The sequence below is a fragment of the Oncorhynchus tshawytscha genome, linkage group LG10 (assembly GCF_018296145.1).
Source record: "Oncorhynchus tshawytscha isolate Ot180627B linkage group LG10, Otsh_v2.0, whole genome shotgun sequence".
In the NCBI taxonomy this organism is placed as follows: Eukaryota; Metazoa; Chordata; class Actinopteri; order Salmoniformes; family Salmonidae; genus Oncorhynchus; species Oncorhynchus tshawytscha.
In genome coordinates, this window is record NC_056438.1 from 53,612,339 (window position 1) to 53,627,342 (window position 15,004).

At 40.5% G+C, this 15,004-nt stretch overlaps 2 protein-coding genes across 4 annotated transcripts; one reads left to right on the forward strand and one right to left on the reverse strand.

Annotated features, from left to right (window-relative positions):
* Window positions 1–4,171: 4,171 nt before the first annotated feature.
* Window positions 4,172–5,323, forward strand: LOC112260439 (corticoliberin-1). Of its 2 annotated transcripts, XM_024435548.2 has the most exons (2): window positions 4,172–4,383; window positions 4,788–5,323. In XM_024435548.2, the coding sequence occupies exons 1-2, from the start codon at window positions 4,218–4,220 to the stop codon at window positions 5,321–5,323; spliced, it is 702 nt and encodes a 233-aa protein (XP_024291316.1). In that variant the 5' UTR covers window positions 4,172–4,217. The 2 variants fall into 2 exon arrangements, with proteins under 2 accessions (XP_024291316.1, XP_042184697.1); XM_042328763.1 differs by lacking the exon at window positions 4,172–4,383 and having other exon boundaries at window positions 4,662–5,323.
* A 464-nt stretch (window positions 5,324–5,787) lies between these two features.
* On the reverse strand, window positions 5,788–14,626 carry LOC112260438 (tripartite motif-containing protein 55). Of its 2 annotated transcripts, XM_024435546.2 has the most exons (9): window positions 14,192–14,626; window positions 13,663–13,838; window positions 9,961–10,141; window positions 9,533–9,628; window positions 9,104–9,337; window positions 8,783–8,805; window positions 8,573–8,697; window positions 7,942–8,333; window positions 5,788–6,166 (listed from the first exon to the last, which is right to left on the reverse strand). In XM_024435546.2, the coding sequence occupies exons 1-9, from the start codon at window positions 14,357–14,359 to the stop codon at window positions 6,071–6,073; spliced, it is 1,491 nt and encodes a 496-aa protein (XP_024291314.1). In that variant the 5' UTR covers window positions 14,360–14,626; the 3' UTR covers window positions 5,788–6,070. The 2 variants fall into 2 exon arrangements, with proteins under 2 accessions (XP_024291314.1, XP_024291315.1); XM_024435547.2 differs by lacking the exon at window positions 7,942–8,333.
* Window positions 14,627–15,004: the final 378 nt, after the last annotated feature.

Consider the following 15,004-nt stretch of genomic DNA (forward strand, 5'->3'; position numbering starts at 1 on the left):
TTCTCCCATTCTTGCTGCACAGCTAATTTCAGGTCTCTCCAGAGATGTTCGATCGGGTTGAAATCCGGGCTCTGGCTTGGCCACTCAAGGACATTCAGAGACTTCTCCTGAAGTCACTGCTGCGTTGTGTGCTTGGGGTCGTTGTCCTGTCTTCTGGAGCAGGTTTTCATCAAGGATCTCTCTGTACTTTGCTCAGTTCATCTTTGCCTCGATCCTGACTAGTCTTCCAATCCCTGCCACTGAAAAACATCCCCACTGCATGATGCTGCCACCACCATGGTTCACCGTAGGGATGGTGCCAGGTTTCCTCCAGAAGCGACGCTTGGCATTCAAGCCAAAGAGTTTCATCTTGGTTTCATCAGACCAGAGAATCTTGTTTCTCATGGCTTGGTAGAGCAACTTAACTCCATCTTGTATCTTGATGAGCTTTTGAAAATAGACCAATGTTACTTGTGATTCAGATTTTGCCAAAATGTGAATGAAGCTGACGGCATTGTTTTATATTTGTAGTTATGAGAAAGTTCAAAGATCTCACTTAAAATATTCACTGTGGACCAAAGGCATGACCCCCTAAAACCGTGGGAGTGTACCAGACAAATCCCAGAGAATGTGTCCTGCATTCCCTTAAGTTATTTCAAATACTGTACATGTACAATAGATACACATTTTATGAATTAAATTCACATTTTGATGAATTGGCTGAGTGGAGAAAGCAGAGATGATGAATTAGAAACACTCATAGTCATTTATTGACTTAATCAGACAGCCATCGGACTGCTGAACACCTCAGCCGGGACCGACCACCTGCACACCAACAATCTCCTCCCACTTGGCACAGATGTCATTCAACAACTATTCCACGTTGGTTCAATGTAATTTCATTGATTAAAACAGTGTGTGCCCAGTGGGCTTGCGCGGACTCTTCGCACCTTAGCAAACATGCACTCGCTCACACATTCACTCACACATCCTCCTCCATATCCTCCCCTCCCTGGCACATGTGTAAATATCCTACTGTGCATTTATTTGAGTGACTTCCTTGTATTCACATTCTGCTAAATGTACTGTATTTTTATTCCATTGAGCTTATTTATTTTCTTGTTAATTAAGTTGCGTTGTTGAGAGGTGAAACCTGCAAGTAAGCATTTCATTGTACTGGTTACCATGTGTATCCTGTGCTTATGACAAATACACTTGCCTTGACTAACGATATTCCTGTCTATTTCCATTCCTGGACCCAGTGGAACATTTTGTTTGAACAACTGTTTGTATCTCTAGTCATTTTTCCCAATGAATCTTTAATATGACTGTAACTGCTGAATCAATAGTCTGTAGTCAATAGTCATGGTAAATATTTTCTTAACTCCATTTTTTAAAACTGCATTGTTGGTTAATTAAGGGCTTGTAAGTAAGCATTTCATGGTAAGGAAAACCTGTTGTATTCAGCGCATGTGACAAATACAATTTTATATGATTCATTTTATTTTATTTTATAGAACATGGATATCCAGATCCCGAACAAAAGAAGTATAGATAATAAGGTGTCGTTTGGGACGCACCCTGGACCTATTTATTGTAGGAAGAGAAACATTTAACAGCTCTAATTTTGATCTCAGTGAAACTTGGCCCTTGAAGGGATGTATGACCTAATTTTTTTATAACATAATTCTTAGTGAAAATGTGTCTTACATAGCCTGAGCTCAAATAATGTTTCTTATGTAAGCATGAAAAGGGTTTGCCATGCTCTCCCACTTCTACAGTCCAGTGGACTGTTCATTCAAATGTCAACTTCATACACCTACACTTTGTGCATTATTGGCATAATGCCAGGGTTTTAGGCTGACCTAAACCCATAACCAGGCATGTGCGCAGATAAAGTGCTAGGGGTTCTGGAGCACCTCCCCTTTTGCCCTCCTATTAAAAAGATGCTCTTTTGAACTAATTAGGCAACTTTTATTTTTATTTTTAGTCTCAATTCTCTCTTGTAATGTTAAATGTATGGAATTGCCTATCAAACTAGATCATTTCTCAAGAACGTATTAATATTTTAATAAGTCCCCTCCTCCTCCCTTCTTCCACCACAAGCGCAGCAGTGCGCAGACGAATGGACAAGCATCACATCAAAACTATATTTGTCACATGCGCCGAATACAACAAGTGTAGACATTACTGTGAAATGCTTACTTACAGGCCCTTAACCAACAGTGCAGTTCAAGAAGAGTAAATAAAATATTTACCAAATAAACTAAAGTAAAAAATAATAAAAAGTAACACAATAAAATAACAATAAAGAGGCTATACCTGTATACAGGTGGTACTCGTACCGAGTCAGTGTGCGGGGGTACAGGGGTAAAGTGACTATGCATAGATAATAAACAGCTAGTAGCAGCAGTGGTAGGGGTACCTGAGTGTTTTGTCTCACAGTTGGGGACAGGGGAAGGGGCAACTGCGGTTTGACTGTTTGTCAGTAAATACCATAGTAGTTAGCTATTTGATGAATTGTTCAGCAGTCTTATGGCTTGGGGGTAGAAGCTGTTAATGAGCCTTTTGGTCTTAGACTTGGCTTGAGGCAGTGAGTTGGAAATGACTATCACCAGTAGGTTACTTTGAATTGTTAGAATGTTTTGTCTCACAGTCAGGGACAGGGAAGTGGGCAGCTGCAGTTTGACTGTTTGTCAGTAAATACTATAGTAGTTAGCCTGTTTTGACAGCATAGCCTAGCTAACTCGCTGTTTACCCTAAACTAGCAATGATCAGCAGATATAGCCTAACCCCAGTAGCTGTTCTTCTAGCAAAGAAGTAGGCCTAGTGCTTCTTTTTAACTCCCTGTTATCTGCGGTTCTGGTTTTCTTAGGTGGTTTTCTTAGCATTTTTTTTGCAGAAAGAAAACAAGGGTGAATTTGGCTATAGGAGCAGTTGGCTACAGGAGCGGCCCATCCATACCTTTATAATGCCTTGGATGTTGCTCATCTCCTCATCTCTGTATGTGCAGTCAGGTAAACATACAGATGTGAACAGATTGAGAACTAGGCTATAAGGTCATATATTTCATTATATATGAATCAACTATATTTATAACCTACTCTTTATTAGGCGATAATATGGTTCAGGGAAATACTTAGGAAATTGCTTTATTTTCTCCCTCAAACGCAACTTCTACCTCGTAATCTGTTCTGATATATCAGGTTGTCCTGTGTGAAATATTAATGAGTCAATCCAAATAATTGCAGTTGGAAAAGGCCACAAGGGTCTTTTCTGTATTCTATAAGTGCAAGCCACCCACCTCGCTTGCCAGCTTGGCAGGCTGGTACGTGTACCTGGACCTTTGCCGTTGCATTGAGCCCTGCCAAATCGAATCACCTGTTTAAAATATACTGAACAAAAATATTAATGCAACATGCAACAATTTTAACAATTTTACTGAGTTACAGTTCATATAAGGAAATCAGTCAATTGAAGTAAGTTCATTGTGCCCTAATCAATGGATTTCACATGACTGGGCAGGGGCGCAGGGAGGGCATAGGACATTCCTGCAGTCAGCATGGCAATTGCACGTTCCCTCAACTTGAGACATCTATAGCATTGTTTTGTGTGACTAAACTGCACATTTTATTGTCCCCAGCACAAAGTGCACCTGTGTAAGGATCGTGCTGTTTAATCAGCTTCTTGATATGCCACACTTGTCAGGTGGATGGATTATCTTGGTAAAGGAGAAATGCTCACTAGCAGGGATGTAAACAAATTTGTGCACATAATTAAAGAGACATTTTCTTTTTGTGCACATGGAACATTTTTGGGATATTTTATGTCTGCTCGTGAAACATGTTGCATTTGTTCAGTATGTAATACTTTGCATCCACTTTGGAACAAACCATATTGAGTCATTCAAAACTAATTCCTTGCTTTATAATGGGTAAAAATCGGTATCACAATGATGCTGGTGGTGGTGATAATGGTGGTGGTGAAGATGATGATTGCATTTTACTATTATCCCTGTACCACTGTCCATATCATTTTTTCATTCATTCAGGAGCAAGGCCACATCCATAGTTAGTTGAACAATGGCACTCTAGAAAACAACACATCCCAATTACTTTATGACTCATCTGATATTAACCCCATTCTGGGACCATTGTGGACTGAGGGATGCTCCCCATTCATATTCAGGTGTTGCCTTGACTTCTTTACATTAGCGCTTGCGCAGACCATCATGATTCATGTCAGAGCGCGATGATGGTCTCAGGTCTATGATATATAAGTCTTGTTTCGATGCTGTTTTGAAAACGCACTGTTGCAGGTTCATTGGAAGGCACAATTATTGTAGAAGAGATATCCTTTTCATAGCAACTTCACAGAAACATCTTCTGTCACAGTTAAACTCAGGTATTTGACAACCACTTGAATTTTTTGTTTAATTTAAGGAAATAGTTGTGGTGTTGTGTGCAGATAATTTAATTACTGATAGAAATGTAGCATATTTACCATACAATGCAGTACTTAATACTTGTATACAGTATTGAATTATATTATTCGATGAGGTGGACATAGTTAACATAAAATGGAATTGAAAAGTAATTAAATAACATATTATAGTTAAATAAGCAATTACAACATAAGCAACCGCTTTTATTGTTTTCAATGCAAAAAAAAGACATGTAAAATACAAAATCAGTCTTTGCGGCATATGAAAATACAACTTTTTGTCAAAGGGACACACCCAGCCTAGGCTACTTAACATGCATCTTCACTTTAATTATGATACAAATTAGCCTACATTTCATTCTCAGATTCCTCCCAATCTCCTGAGATGAAGGTGAATGTCTTCGTTTTCGCCGTGGCTCTACTTGGTGCCTTCCAACCTCGCTATGAATGTAGAGCTATTGAAACCACCTGGGCGGTCCATCCATCCCACAATCTACAGGCAGAGCTGCAACAGCAACTCCCTATTCTTCTGCGACTAGGAGAGGAATACTTAATTCGGCTAGACAACGCCAATCAAAATTCGCTCCAGTCCTCCTCGCCGAACACATCTCCTGGAGCTGCTGCGCCCTCAACAACGGTCAACAGGGCTTTACAACTTCAGCTCACGCAGCGCCTTCTGCAAGGTAAAGTCGGTGACATCAATCGGTTTCTGAACAGCTACGCTAACCAGATGGGTGATTCCATGGAAAGAGGAAAGAGGTCCGGGCCGGGCGAAGAGCCACCGATCTCTTTGGACCTGACGTTCCACCTGCTGAGGGAAGTTCTAGAAATGGCTCGAGCCGAGCAATTAGCACAGCAGGCAAATAATAACCGAAAAATGATGGACATATTCGGGAAATGAAAGTGTTAGAAACACATTTGCCAAATAATTTGTTTACATCTTGCACAAAGTGTACGGTACTATTCCATTTCTGTATTACTCTTTAATTGGTTAACTTTCGTTATTTTATTTATCATTTGTATTTATTTAAACGAGAGCTGTAAAATCGAGTTGTAATTCGCTGTATAGTTATTACATTGTTTGATGAGAAGCAAACATAGCCCGTTGACATGCTGACACTGAACAAATATCCTTTGTCTTAATTTATATTCAAGCATAACATGTTTTGTATATACTGTTAGTCACACATTCATCCTCTCTTTCTGATATTCCCTCTCATTGTACAACTGGTTAAAGTTTGATAATAAAATACAATATGAGCAACCAATCACATTTGTTGTGCAAGAGAACGTCTAATATTTATATTTGTAATAAAAAAGTTGAAAAGTTACATTTATTGCTTGCTGTGTAGCCTAAATTGAGTGTATGAATACATTCTGGCTGTTCTTCTGACTGGCACGGAAATCTATTGCGCAAAGGTGTGCCAAATTAAGCACAGTTTTCTCAAGTCAGAGATCAGCCCAATGACGTTTGTTTTCACAGTATGACGAATATACTGCAAGTGCTAGAGAGCATTTACAGATAAATTACAGTTGTTCAACGGTAACAGAGCACTTATTTAAACCGTTCCTGCAGCAGGATGCTGACTCAATCAAGACAATGGAGTATTACAACAATTTCAGTACGGTCTTGAGGTAAGATGATAATCTACTTCTGGTTGTTCAGCCAAGAAAAGGAGAAGACGTGTTTGGGTCCATCTTTGTCATCTGTGTTTTGCTGAGTTGATCCCGATTCAGAGGACATCTGTGAAAAATAGAGCAAAACCATTAGATGTCCCTTGTGTCACTGAATTATTGCGAAGCTACTCAAATAATAAATAGTAAATTGTTCAGAATGGCGATTCTAAATGGGATCAAATTACTCGCAATGTATATTGAACAAGTAAAGTCTTATTTGGACAGAATACATAGAAATATTTCTGATATCTATAAAATGTCGACATGTCCATGCAAATGAACTAAAACAAAGGAACAATTCTGACATTCTGAGTGGAAAATATAGTTTTTTTAAATAATCCAAAGCACTAATTAACACAATTTTCATTAAGGAAATCAAATATTTTGTAGTCTAAAGAGCTACTATGAGATACGAAATACAAATTGACTCTAAAATATATATTTATCTCACCACACACATAGCCACCCACAACCACGCCCACATGGTTTCCTGTATCAATCAACATGATGTCCTGAATTACCATAATCATACCGATACAATAACCTCAGAGTACACAATAGCAGACAGCAATTTGACCTGATAAAATAACATTGCACTGAATTGAAGCATCTCATGTTTTCAATTTAAAGGTAACCTTTTAAGTGTTATAGATTGACTGCTTAAGTATTAGTCAGTGCCCAAAGGAAGAAATAAACATATCCGACCCAAAAGCTCAATAATTGTAGACTTTATCAGTCTCCAAAGCTGATGCAGTTCAATAAACAAAGCCGCAACTGTGACAAAGACAAACAATTCCTGTGAAGAAACAAAACAACCCAGCTTTATTTCTTCAGGATTATTAGAGTTCTTGTATGCAACATGAGGTGATGATTTTAGGTTATGCACACACACACACACACACACACACACACACACACACACACACACACACACACACACACACACAAAGACCCTTTATGATAATCGCCTCTATGAATCAGTAGGCCATCCAAGCCTATTTCTTTCCCTCTGGAATGAATGCAAACTGTTCCAGGTGGCTTTTCACTTCTAATTTGAATCCACCTGATTATGTTGGTGTGAACTATATGCTCATTCAAATTAGCACTCCACATGTAAATGAACTCAATGGTGATGACATGTAACAGAGTGGCTGATAATTATCCCAATGAAAACAGCAGCCTCCCCCTCCCTGCATCACCCCTCACACGCAGTGCCCCGGCAACCAGAGAGCAGGCAGGTGTCTCATCATTAAAGCCTCCTGCTGAGGTGAAAGCCCCTTCTGTAACACAGGCCAGGTTCCATGCAGGCTAACTCAGAGCTGAGCAGAGCACAGCTGCTTTAAACAATGACTGGAATATTCTGATACAGACTGGTTATTGACTGGTTTCAACAACCATTTTTTCCTCATACAGAGGGCAGGATATTAAAGTCAAGCAATATTCATTTTAGATTTTCTTTAGCGGACACTCTTATCCAGAGCGATTTACAAGGAGCAATTCGGGTTAAGTGCCTTGCTCAAGGGCACATCGGCAGATTTGTTTACCTACTTGGCTCGTGGATTCAAACCAGTGACCTTTCGGTTACTGACCCAACGCTCTTAACCACTAGACTACCTGCCACCCAATATCCATACGGTTAGTGAACTCAAATGTGACCTCGACTGTCACTGCGCTAGGGGTTTACTTGAGAAATACACACTCTTTAAAGGCCCTTACAAGACGGCTGCTAGAATGGAGTTAGCCACGGCTCATGTATTGTTATTATTATATAATTTATTATGTTGAGACATTTACAGTAAATCTCCCGGCTAGGCTGTAGTGTGTCACAAATGTTTCTCTCACCTGTGTCGGTGGCTCTGCTGATGGGAAGTTGACTGGGGCTGTGTTTGGGAACTGAACTGGTGTTGTGGTTGAAGTTGGGAAGTAGACTGGGGTTGTGGCGCGGGCCTGTGCGCTAGCAGTTGGGGTTGGGTTTAAGGATGGGAATTGTACCGGGGTTGTTGCATGGACAGGGGCCTGTGGAGTGGACAGTGTAGCGGTGTCGCCTAGGGTTTCAGTAGGTCTCTGAGGCAGGGGTGGGGGTGATGTCAGCTGGGGCTTTGGAGGGTTGGCCCCAACCGTTGCCGCCACTGCAGCAGCAGGAGAGACATCTGTACGGGTCACCCCTGTCACTCCACTCACTTCTACTTCCTCTTCTCCATCTTCAAACTCAAACTCATCATCATCTTCATCATCTGAACAATAATTTGATTTCAAAATAAGATTGGTTTATATTGTATAATGGGAAAGTGCTTCTACTGAGTTTTTATTTGATCTTGATCTTGTTATTTACTGTATGTCATCAGTTAACACAGTCTCTACGGCCCTGGAAGAAGTGATTTTGGTCACATTGTGAAAGAACATTGAAATGCCAAGGGAGGTGATGAGAGTGTACTGGCGGTGGTGTACTCATAATACTCATTATACTCCCTACCTTTCACAAAGTCTATGGTGTGCAGTGCCCTCCTCTCCCGCTCAAAGTTGGCTGTGTAGTGATCCATGTTGTCATAGCCACGCTCCACTTTGTCCAGGTTGGAGATGTTAGTGCCTGCAATGAGCCTGGTGGACAAAGGGAGATCAAAGGTACACTGTTCTACAGATCAGCCCTACAGACTAAAACTGGCAAACGGGTATGTGTACTCACTTTTGTAGAAGAGGCTTTGCAGTCTATGGGAGCAAAGGTGAGAAAGGAATTATTTCTCAGAAAGCTCTGATGTGAAACATTAGAATACATTGCACAACATGTCTTCTGGGAAGAAATCTCTGAAGACATCTCAGAAGACAAGATGTTTGTAATAGCATGTTAACACTTTTTGATTTAGACATGGTACAATAACTTTATATAATATTGATATGTCACTGATGCAGAATTTCAGACGCCTATTTTATGTGGTAGTAATTTGTTATCTTTGTAGATAAAGGCCATTCTTGTCCCTTCTGGACAAAAAAAAAAATGTGTCATCACCTGCAGGAAAGTAGCCATCTCTGACTCCTCCATTGTCTGTATCCCTGTCTCCACGATCTTTGCCATGTTCTCCAGGTGCTCTCTATACTTCCTCATGAGGCCGTTTATATAGTCCAGTTTCTCCTGTTGCTCTGCGTTGATCTTCAGGGTCATGTCCCCTTTCCGCTCCTCCAGGATGGCATAAAGGTGATCAAAACTTTCACACACATTGGATTTCTGCCTCCTGCCATTCTCCTGGAAGACAGCCATGATTGTACTGTAAGGTCGAGGCGACAGAGAACTGGGTCATAGATATTGTCAGAAGTCAAAATTAGGGTGAGTAAAAATAAAGAATACATTTTTTACCATCAATATTATTGCAGTTTTATACAATGTGGAAATGCTGTTATAGATGAAACATAAGAAAGGGGAAAAGATTGAAGGCTTCACCTCAACGGTCTTACAGGTCTCATCCAGTTGACTCATGATGCCTTGAATCCTGTCGTTGTTCCCCACTAGCATGGCTATACAGTCAGTCAATTCAGTCTGAAACACACACACAGAGGAGGTTCATCATTATTTTACAAAGAAGGATGTTGTATGTACCAACTCTGATACTCTGTTCATTTTTTTCTATCTAGAACCTAAAAGGGCTCTTCAGCTGTCCTCATAGCAGAACCATTTGAAGAACCCTTTTTTGGTTCCAGGTAGAACTATTTTGGGTTCCATGTAGAACCCTCTGTGTAAAGGGTTTTTACATGGAACTCAAAAGGGTTCTACCTAGATTCTAGATAGAAAAGAAAATGCTAAGAGTTTATACCTGTAAAGCATCGTTATTAAAAAGAGATAGACAGTATAGGTCAAATAAATAAGTTAACCTTTTGCTTATTGAACACAGTGTTGATTGGGGCCACATCACAGTCTTTGTGGGCTCCGAACACCTTGCAGAGAGAGCAGGTGGGCACGCCACACGTCACACAGTAGATGTTTATCTTCTCATCCTCATGCTCCTCACACATGGGCTGGTCACACCTGGCAGGCTCAGGCTCAGGCTTGCTGCTGCAGATTGAACCAGAGGGCTACAGTACAGGTTACAGTCATACTTAGGGGATCCAGATTAATACACTCTTAGAAAAAAAGAGTTTTACCTGGAACCAAAAAGGATTCTACCCGGAACCAAAAAGGGTTCTCCTATGGGGACAGCCGCGAACCCTTTTGGAACCCTTTTTTCTAAGAGTGTAACACTACACATTTGGCAAAAACTTCCCTGTGACCTTTTTAAAAACTCAACAGCCCTGGTTTAACCGAGTTAACCTGGGTTTGTGAGCGAGGAAGCTATACTGTTAAACAAGCACAGTAACGTCCGTCACACTGGAAAGTCACAAAAACGATGTCTTGGAGACTCAAAGACTAAGTGTCTCTCTTTATCCATAATAATGTCACTTAAAAGTAAATAAAACAATGTAGTACAGACAGACTTTCTCCTCGTGGAATGTTGGCAAGTCAGAATAGCCATTACTTTGAAATGTATGTTTATTTAGCAACCAAGAGTATGTTAACATTTGGAATAACTGTTTTTAATAGTCCACTTGTGTTATGTAAACCATGGTTAATTGATTACCACACTGTTGGTACCCAGAGCAGTGCTTTTCACACCAATTCAAACAACGTGTCCATGTGAAAATTGTATTCATCTTGTCGCTGCAATATACTCAATAACATGACGTTGATTACGCAAAAATAGCAAGAGCAGATGACGTCTTTCCAGAGACTACCATTAATGTAGTTTCAGTAAGTAAATTACATGTAGATAGTGTGGATACATATTCTGTAGGGAGTCTGCAGTGTATATTTAGTGACTGAAGTTGTATTTTGAAAACATACACCGCCGTTCAAAAGTTTGGGGTCACTTAGAAATGTCCTTGTTTTTGAAAGAAAAGCAAATTTTTTGTCCATTAAAATAACATCAAATTGATCAGAAATACAGTGTAGACATTGTTAATGATGTAAATGACTATTGTAGCTGGAAACGGGTTACATAGGCCCATTATCAGCAACCATCACTCCTGTGTTCCAATGGCACATTGTGTTAGCTAATCCAAGTTTATCAATTTAAAAGGCTAGTTGATCATTAGAAAACCTTTTTGCAATTATGTTAGCACAGTTGACAACTGTCCTGATTAAAGAAGCAATAATACTGGCCTTCTTTGGACTAGTTGAGTATCTGGAGCATCAACATTTGTGGGTTCGATTACAGGCTCAAAATGGACAGAAACAAAGACTCTTTCTTCTGAAACTCATCAATCTATTCTTGTTCTGAGAAATTAAGACAATTCCATGCGAGAAATTGCCAAGAAACTGAAGATCTCGTACAATGCTGTGTACTACTCCCTTCACAGAACAGCGTAAATTGGCTCTAACCAGAATAGAAAGAGGAGTGGGAGGTCCCGGTGCACAACTGAGCAAGAGGACATGTACATTAGTATTTATGCTGTAGTAGTTTATGTGTCGGGGGGCTAGGGTCAGTTTGCTATATCTGGAGTACTTCTCCTGTCTTATCCGGTGTCCTGTGTGAATTTAAGTATGCTCTCTCTAATTCTCTCTTTCTCTCTTTCTTTCTCTCGGAGGACCTGAACCCTAGGACCATGCCTCAGGACTACCTGGCACGATGACTCCTTGCTGTCCCCAGTCCACCTGGCCGTGCTGCTGCTCCAGTTTCAACTGTTCTGCCTGCGGCTATGGAATCCTGACCTGTTCACCGGACGTGCTACCTGTCCCAGACCTATTATTTGACCATGCTGGTCCTTTATGAACGTTTGAACATCTTGGCCATGTTCTGTTATAATCTCCACCCGGCACAGCCAGAAGAGGACTGGCCACCCCTCAAAGCCTGGTTCCTCTCTAGGTTTCTTCCTAGGTTTTGGCCTTTCTATGGAGTTTTTCCTAGCCAATGTGCTAGCCTGCATTGCTTGCTGTTTGGGGTTTTAGGCTGGGTTTCTGTACAGCACTTTGAGGTATCAGCTGATGTACATTTTATTTTATTTTATTTGATTAGAGTGTCTAATGATGTTTATCCAGAGATGTAATCAAGTCAAGGTATTGGAGTGGCCATCCCAAAGCCCTGACCTCAATCCTATAGAAGATTTGTGGGCAGAACTGAAAAAGCGTGTGCGAGCAAGGAGGCCTACAAACCTGACTCAGTTACACCAGCTCTGTCAGGAGGAATTGGCCAAAATTCACCCAACTTATTGTGGGAAGCTTGTGGAGGCTACCCGAAACGTTTGACCCAAGTTAAACAATTTAAAGGCAATGCTACCAAATACTGATTGAGTCTATGTAAACTTCTGACCCACTGGGAATGTGATGAAAGAAATATAAGCTGAAATAAATCATTCTCTCTGCTATTATTCTGACATTTCACATTCTTAAAATTAAGTGGTGATCCTAACTGACCTAAAACAGGGATATTGTACTAGGATTAAATGTCAGGAATTGTGAAAAACTGAGTTTAAATGTATTTGACTAAGTTGTATGTAAACTTCTGACTTCAACTGTATATGGCACAGTTGTCATTTTTTTGGTCCTTCAATGAAACTGGTCGGCTTATTTATTTATCACGATTTTATGGTCTTTAATGCTGGGCCGACAGTTCCTTACTTTTTCCTCCTTCCACTTTCCTCTTTCATTTTTGCCCTAATGCTGCAATTAGTTACTTGTAATTTTGGGTAGAGCAGGCATTTCCATATGTTAGCTGCATGTGTGACTTAACTCCACCAGTCCTATTTATGATATCTTTTAGAAAGATTGTTCCTTAAAAAAAAAAAGTGAATAAAAAATGAATGCTTTAAAAAAAAAAAGTCTATTTGAGTTTAACCACAATATTTGTTGTATTATTTGTTCCGTTTCTTTCTGGTGGATTAAACTGAAATTGACCATTCTTGATACACAGGGGAAACTGTTGAGCGTGAAAACCCCAGCAGCGTTGCAGTTCTTGCCGCAAACCGGTACGCCTGGCACCTACTACCAGGCACTTAGAACATTTGTCTTGCCCATTCACCCTCTGAATAGCACAAATACACAATTCATGTCTCAATTGTCTCAAGGCTTAAAAAACTCTTCTTTAACCTGTCTCCTCCCCTTCCTCTACACTTATTGAAGTGATTTTTAACAAGTGACATCAATAAGGGATTACAGTTTTCACCTGGATTCAGATATGTTATGGAAAGAGCAGGTGTTCTTAATGTTTTGTACATTCTGTATATTCTCCTTTCATTTTCCATTTCCCATCAGTAGTATTCAGATTCATTCTATATGTTGTTTTGGATAATATGTAGTCTTCTTGAAGCCCAGATTTGTTGGTGTGGGGGGTTTCTGTATGTCTAATGGGCCAGACATACATGGGACTACTACTGAGTGCCTTTGACTAGATTGTCTGCCGCAATCATTTTAAATAGGCCTGTAGTGTCTAACCTTGAGGACTCCTGTATATATCAATGATATTCTGCCTGTCTTAGGCTCATTGTTTTAGACCCATTGTTTTAGGCCCATTGTCTTCTCTTATTAGGCCTTTTTTTCCTCACCTTGAGGACTCCTGTTCCTGTTTGTACATATCAATGATATTCTCCACCAGCAGGTTCCTCTGGAGGCCGTAGACACCATGCCTGTCCAGGACCACCTCATGTCTGCAGGATGGGCAGCGGAAACGCCCCCCTGAAGTCACAGTGGTTCCTCTGGTCGATAGATAAGGGTTTGAGGCCTACACAGATCAGGACAGCAGTAATGGCGTTAGATAAAGGCCGGTCATGAATTCTTTTTTAAATATAGGCCTACTGTTGTCTGATATAGGTGAGTAGTATTTGCATTGGTTACTGAACTTGTGTGCTAGGTGAATCTGGAAATGGCATGGTTTCAAGAGGTATACATGAGGACAAAACACTTTTTGTTTCTTTTTAACATGACCAAATAAGTGGTAAATAAACAGTGACAATTGAAGGATGAGCAATACCTTCACTACCTTCACTATAATTGTTTTATAACTTTACATAGCCTATCAAGAGACAACAGTAAATGTTAAAAGTGAAAAGTTCAGCTGTTTAATAACCAACCTACCTGGAAAATATCTTGGGCACATTTTCGACAAAGGTTGTGTTGACAAGGGAGAATGACCACCGGTTTGGTAAACATCTCCAAACAGATAGGGCAAATGAGCTGTTTCTCCAAGCTGTCCATGGTGCTGTCTTGCTTTGTGGAATGTGAATACCCCAGAGAGATACTCATTGCACAGTGGAAAAACAAAAACACTACTGGTCTTTAGGGATACCAACAAATGGTCCCCCAATGGTCCCCCAATCCCTAAAGAACTAACTTGGCAAATATCAAAGATGTCTACTCCTTTTGAACAATGCAGAGTCACTGGGCCTGCTCAGGCGCTCGTTGCTGTCCTCAAAGTTTCTTCGAACGGATCCCTAGCTGGCAATCCACTGAGTGTCACAGGCTGTTTTTAGAAACCCCCACGTCAAGGGTTGTCATGCTTACTTGCCCATATATGAAAATGTTATGAGAAGGGTTAGGGAGTCCAGCTGTTACCACCTCTGAAACAGGAAGGGGTAGGCCCATACCTCCACTAAACAGAGTAGGCTGAAATAGCCGCTGATCTTGCGTCAGTTTTGCATTTCCCCCACTAATGGTTAAGGTTAGGATTGGGGGAGGGGGAAATGATCCTAGAGCTGTGTCTAGACTTCACCCCGGGTGGAGCCTTTCTAACAAACACAGGCAAGTCCCTGCTTTGACTGTTGATTAGCGGACTTCATTTTATGTTTAGAGTTGTCAATCTCAAAAAAAAAGCACTATAATGCAAGAATGCTTTTGTAGAAAACATGCAAGTTAGCCTACATCTGCAAAATGTTGAAAGACTCCAGTCCA

Bases quoted from the DNA above. Each gene is read 5' to 3' on its own strand.
- LOC112260439 (XM_024435548.2), top strand. From the start codon at position 4,218: ATGTCAGAGCGCGATGATGGTCTCAGGTCTATGATATATAAGTCTTGT. The intron at 4,384-4,787 runs GTATTTGACAAC...TTTCATTCTCAG, and splicing joins TCTGTCACAGTTAAACTCAG to ATTCCTCCCAATCTCCTGAG.
- LOC112260438 (XM_024435546.2), bottom strand. From the start codon at position 14,359: ATGAGTATCTCTCTGGGGTATTCACATTCCACAAAGCAAGACAGCACC. The intron at 9,629-9,960 runs GTTAACTTATTT...TGTGTGTTTCAG, and splicing joins CTGTGTTCAATAAGCAAAAG to ACTGAATTGACTGACTGTAT. The intron at 9,338-9,532 runs GTGAAGCCTTCA...GCTGTCTTCCAG, and splicing joins AGACCTGTAAGACCGTTGAG to GAGAATGGCAGGAGGCAGAA.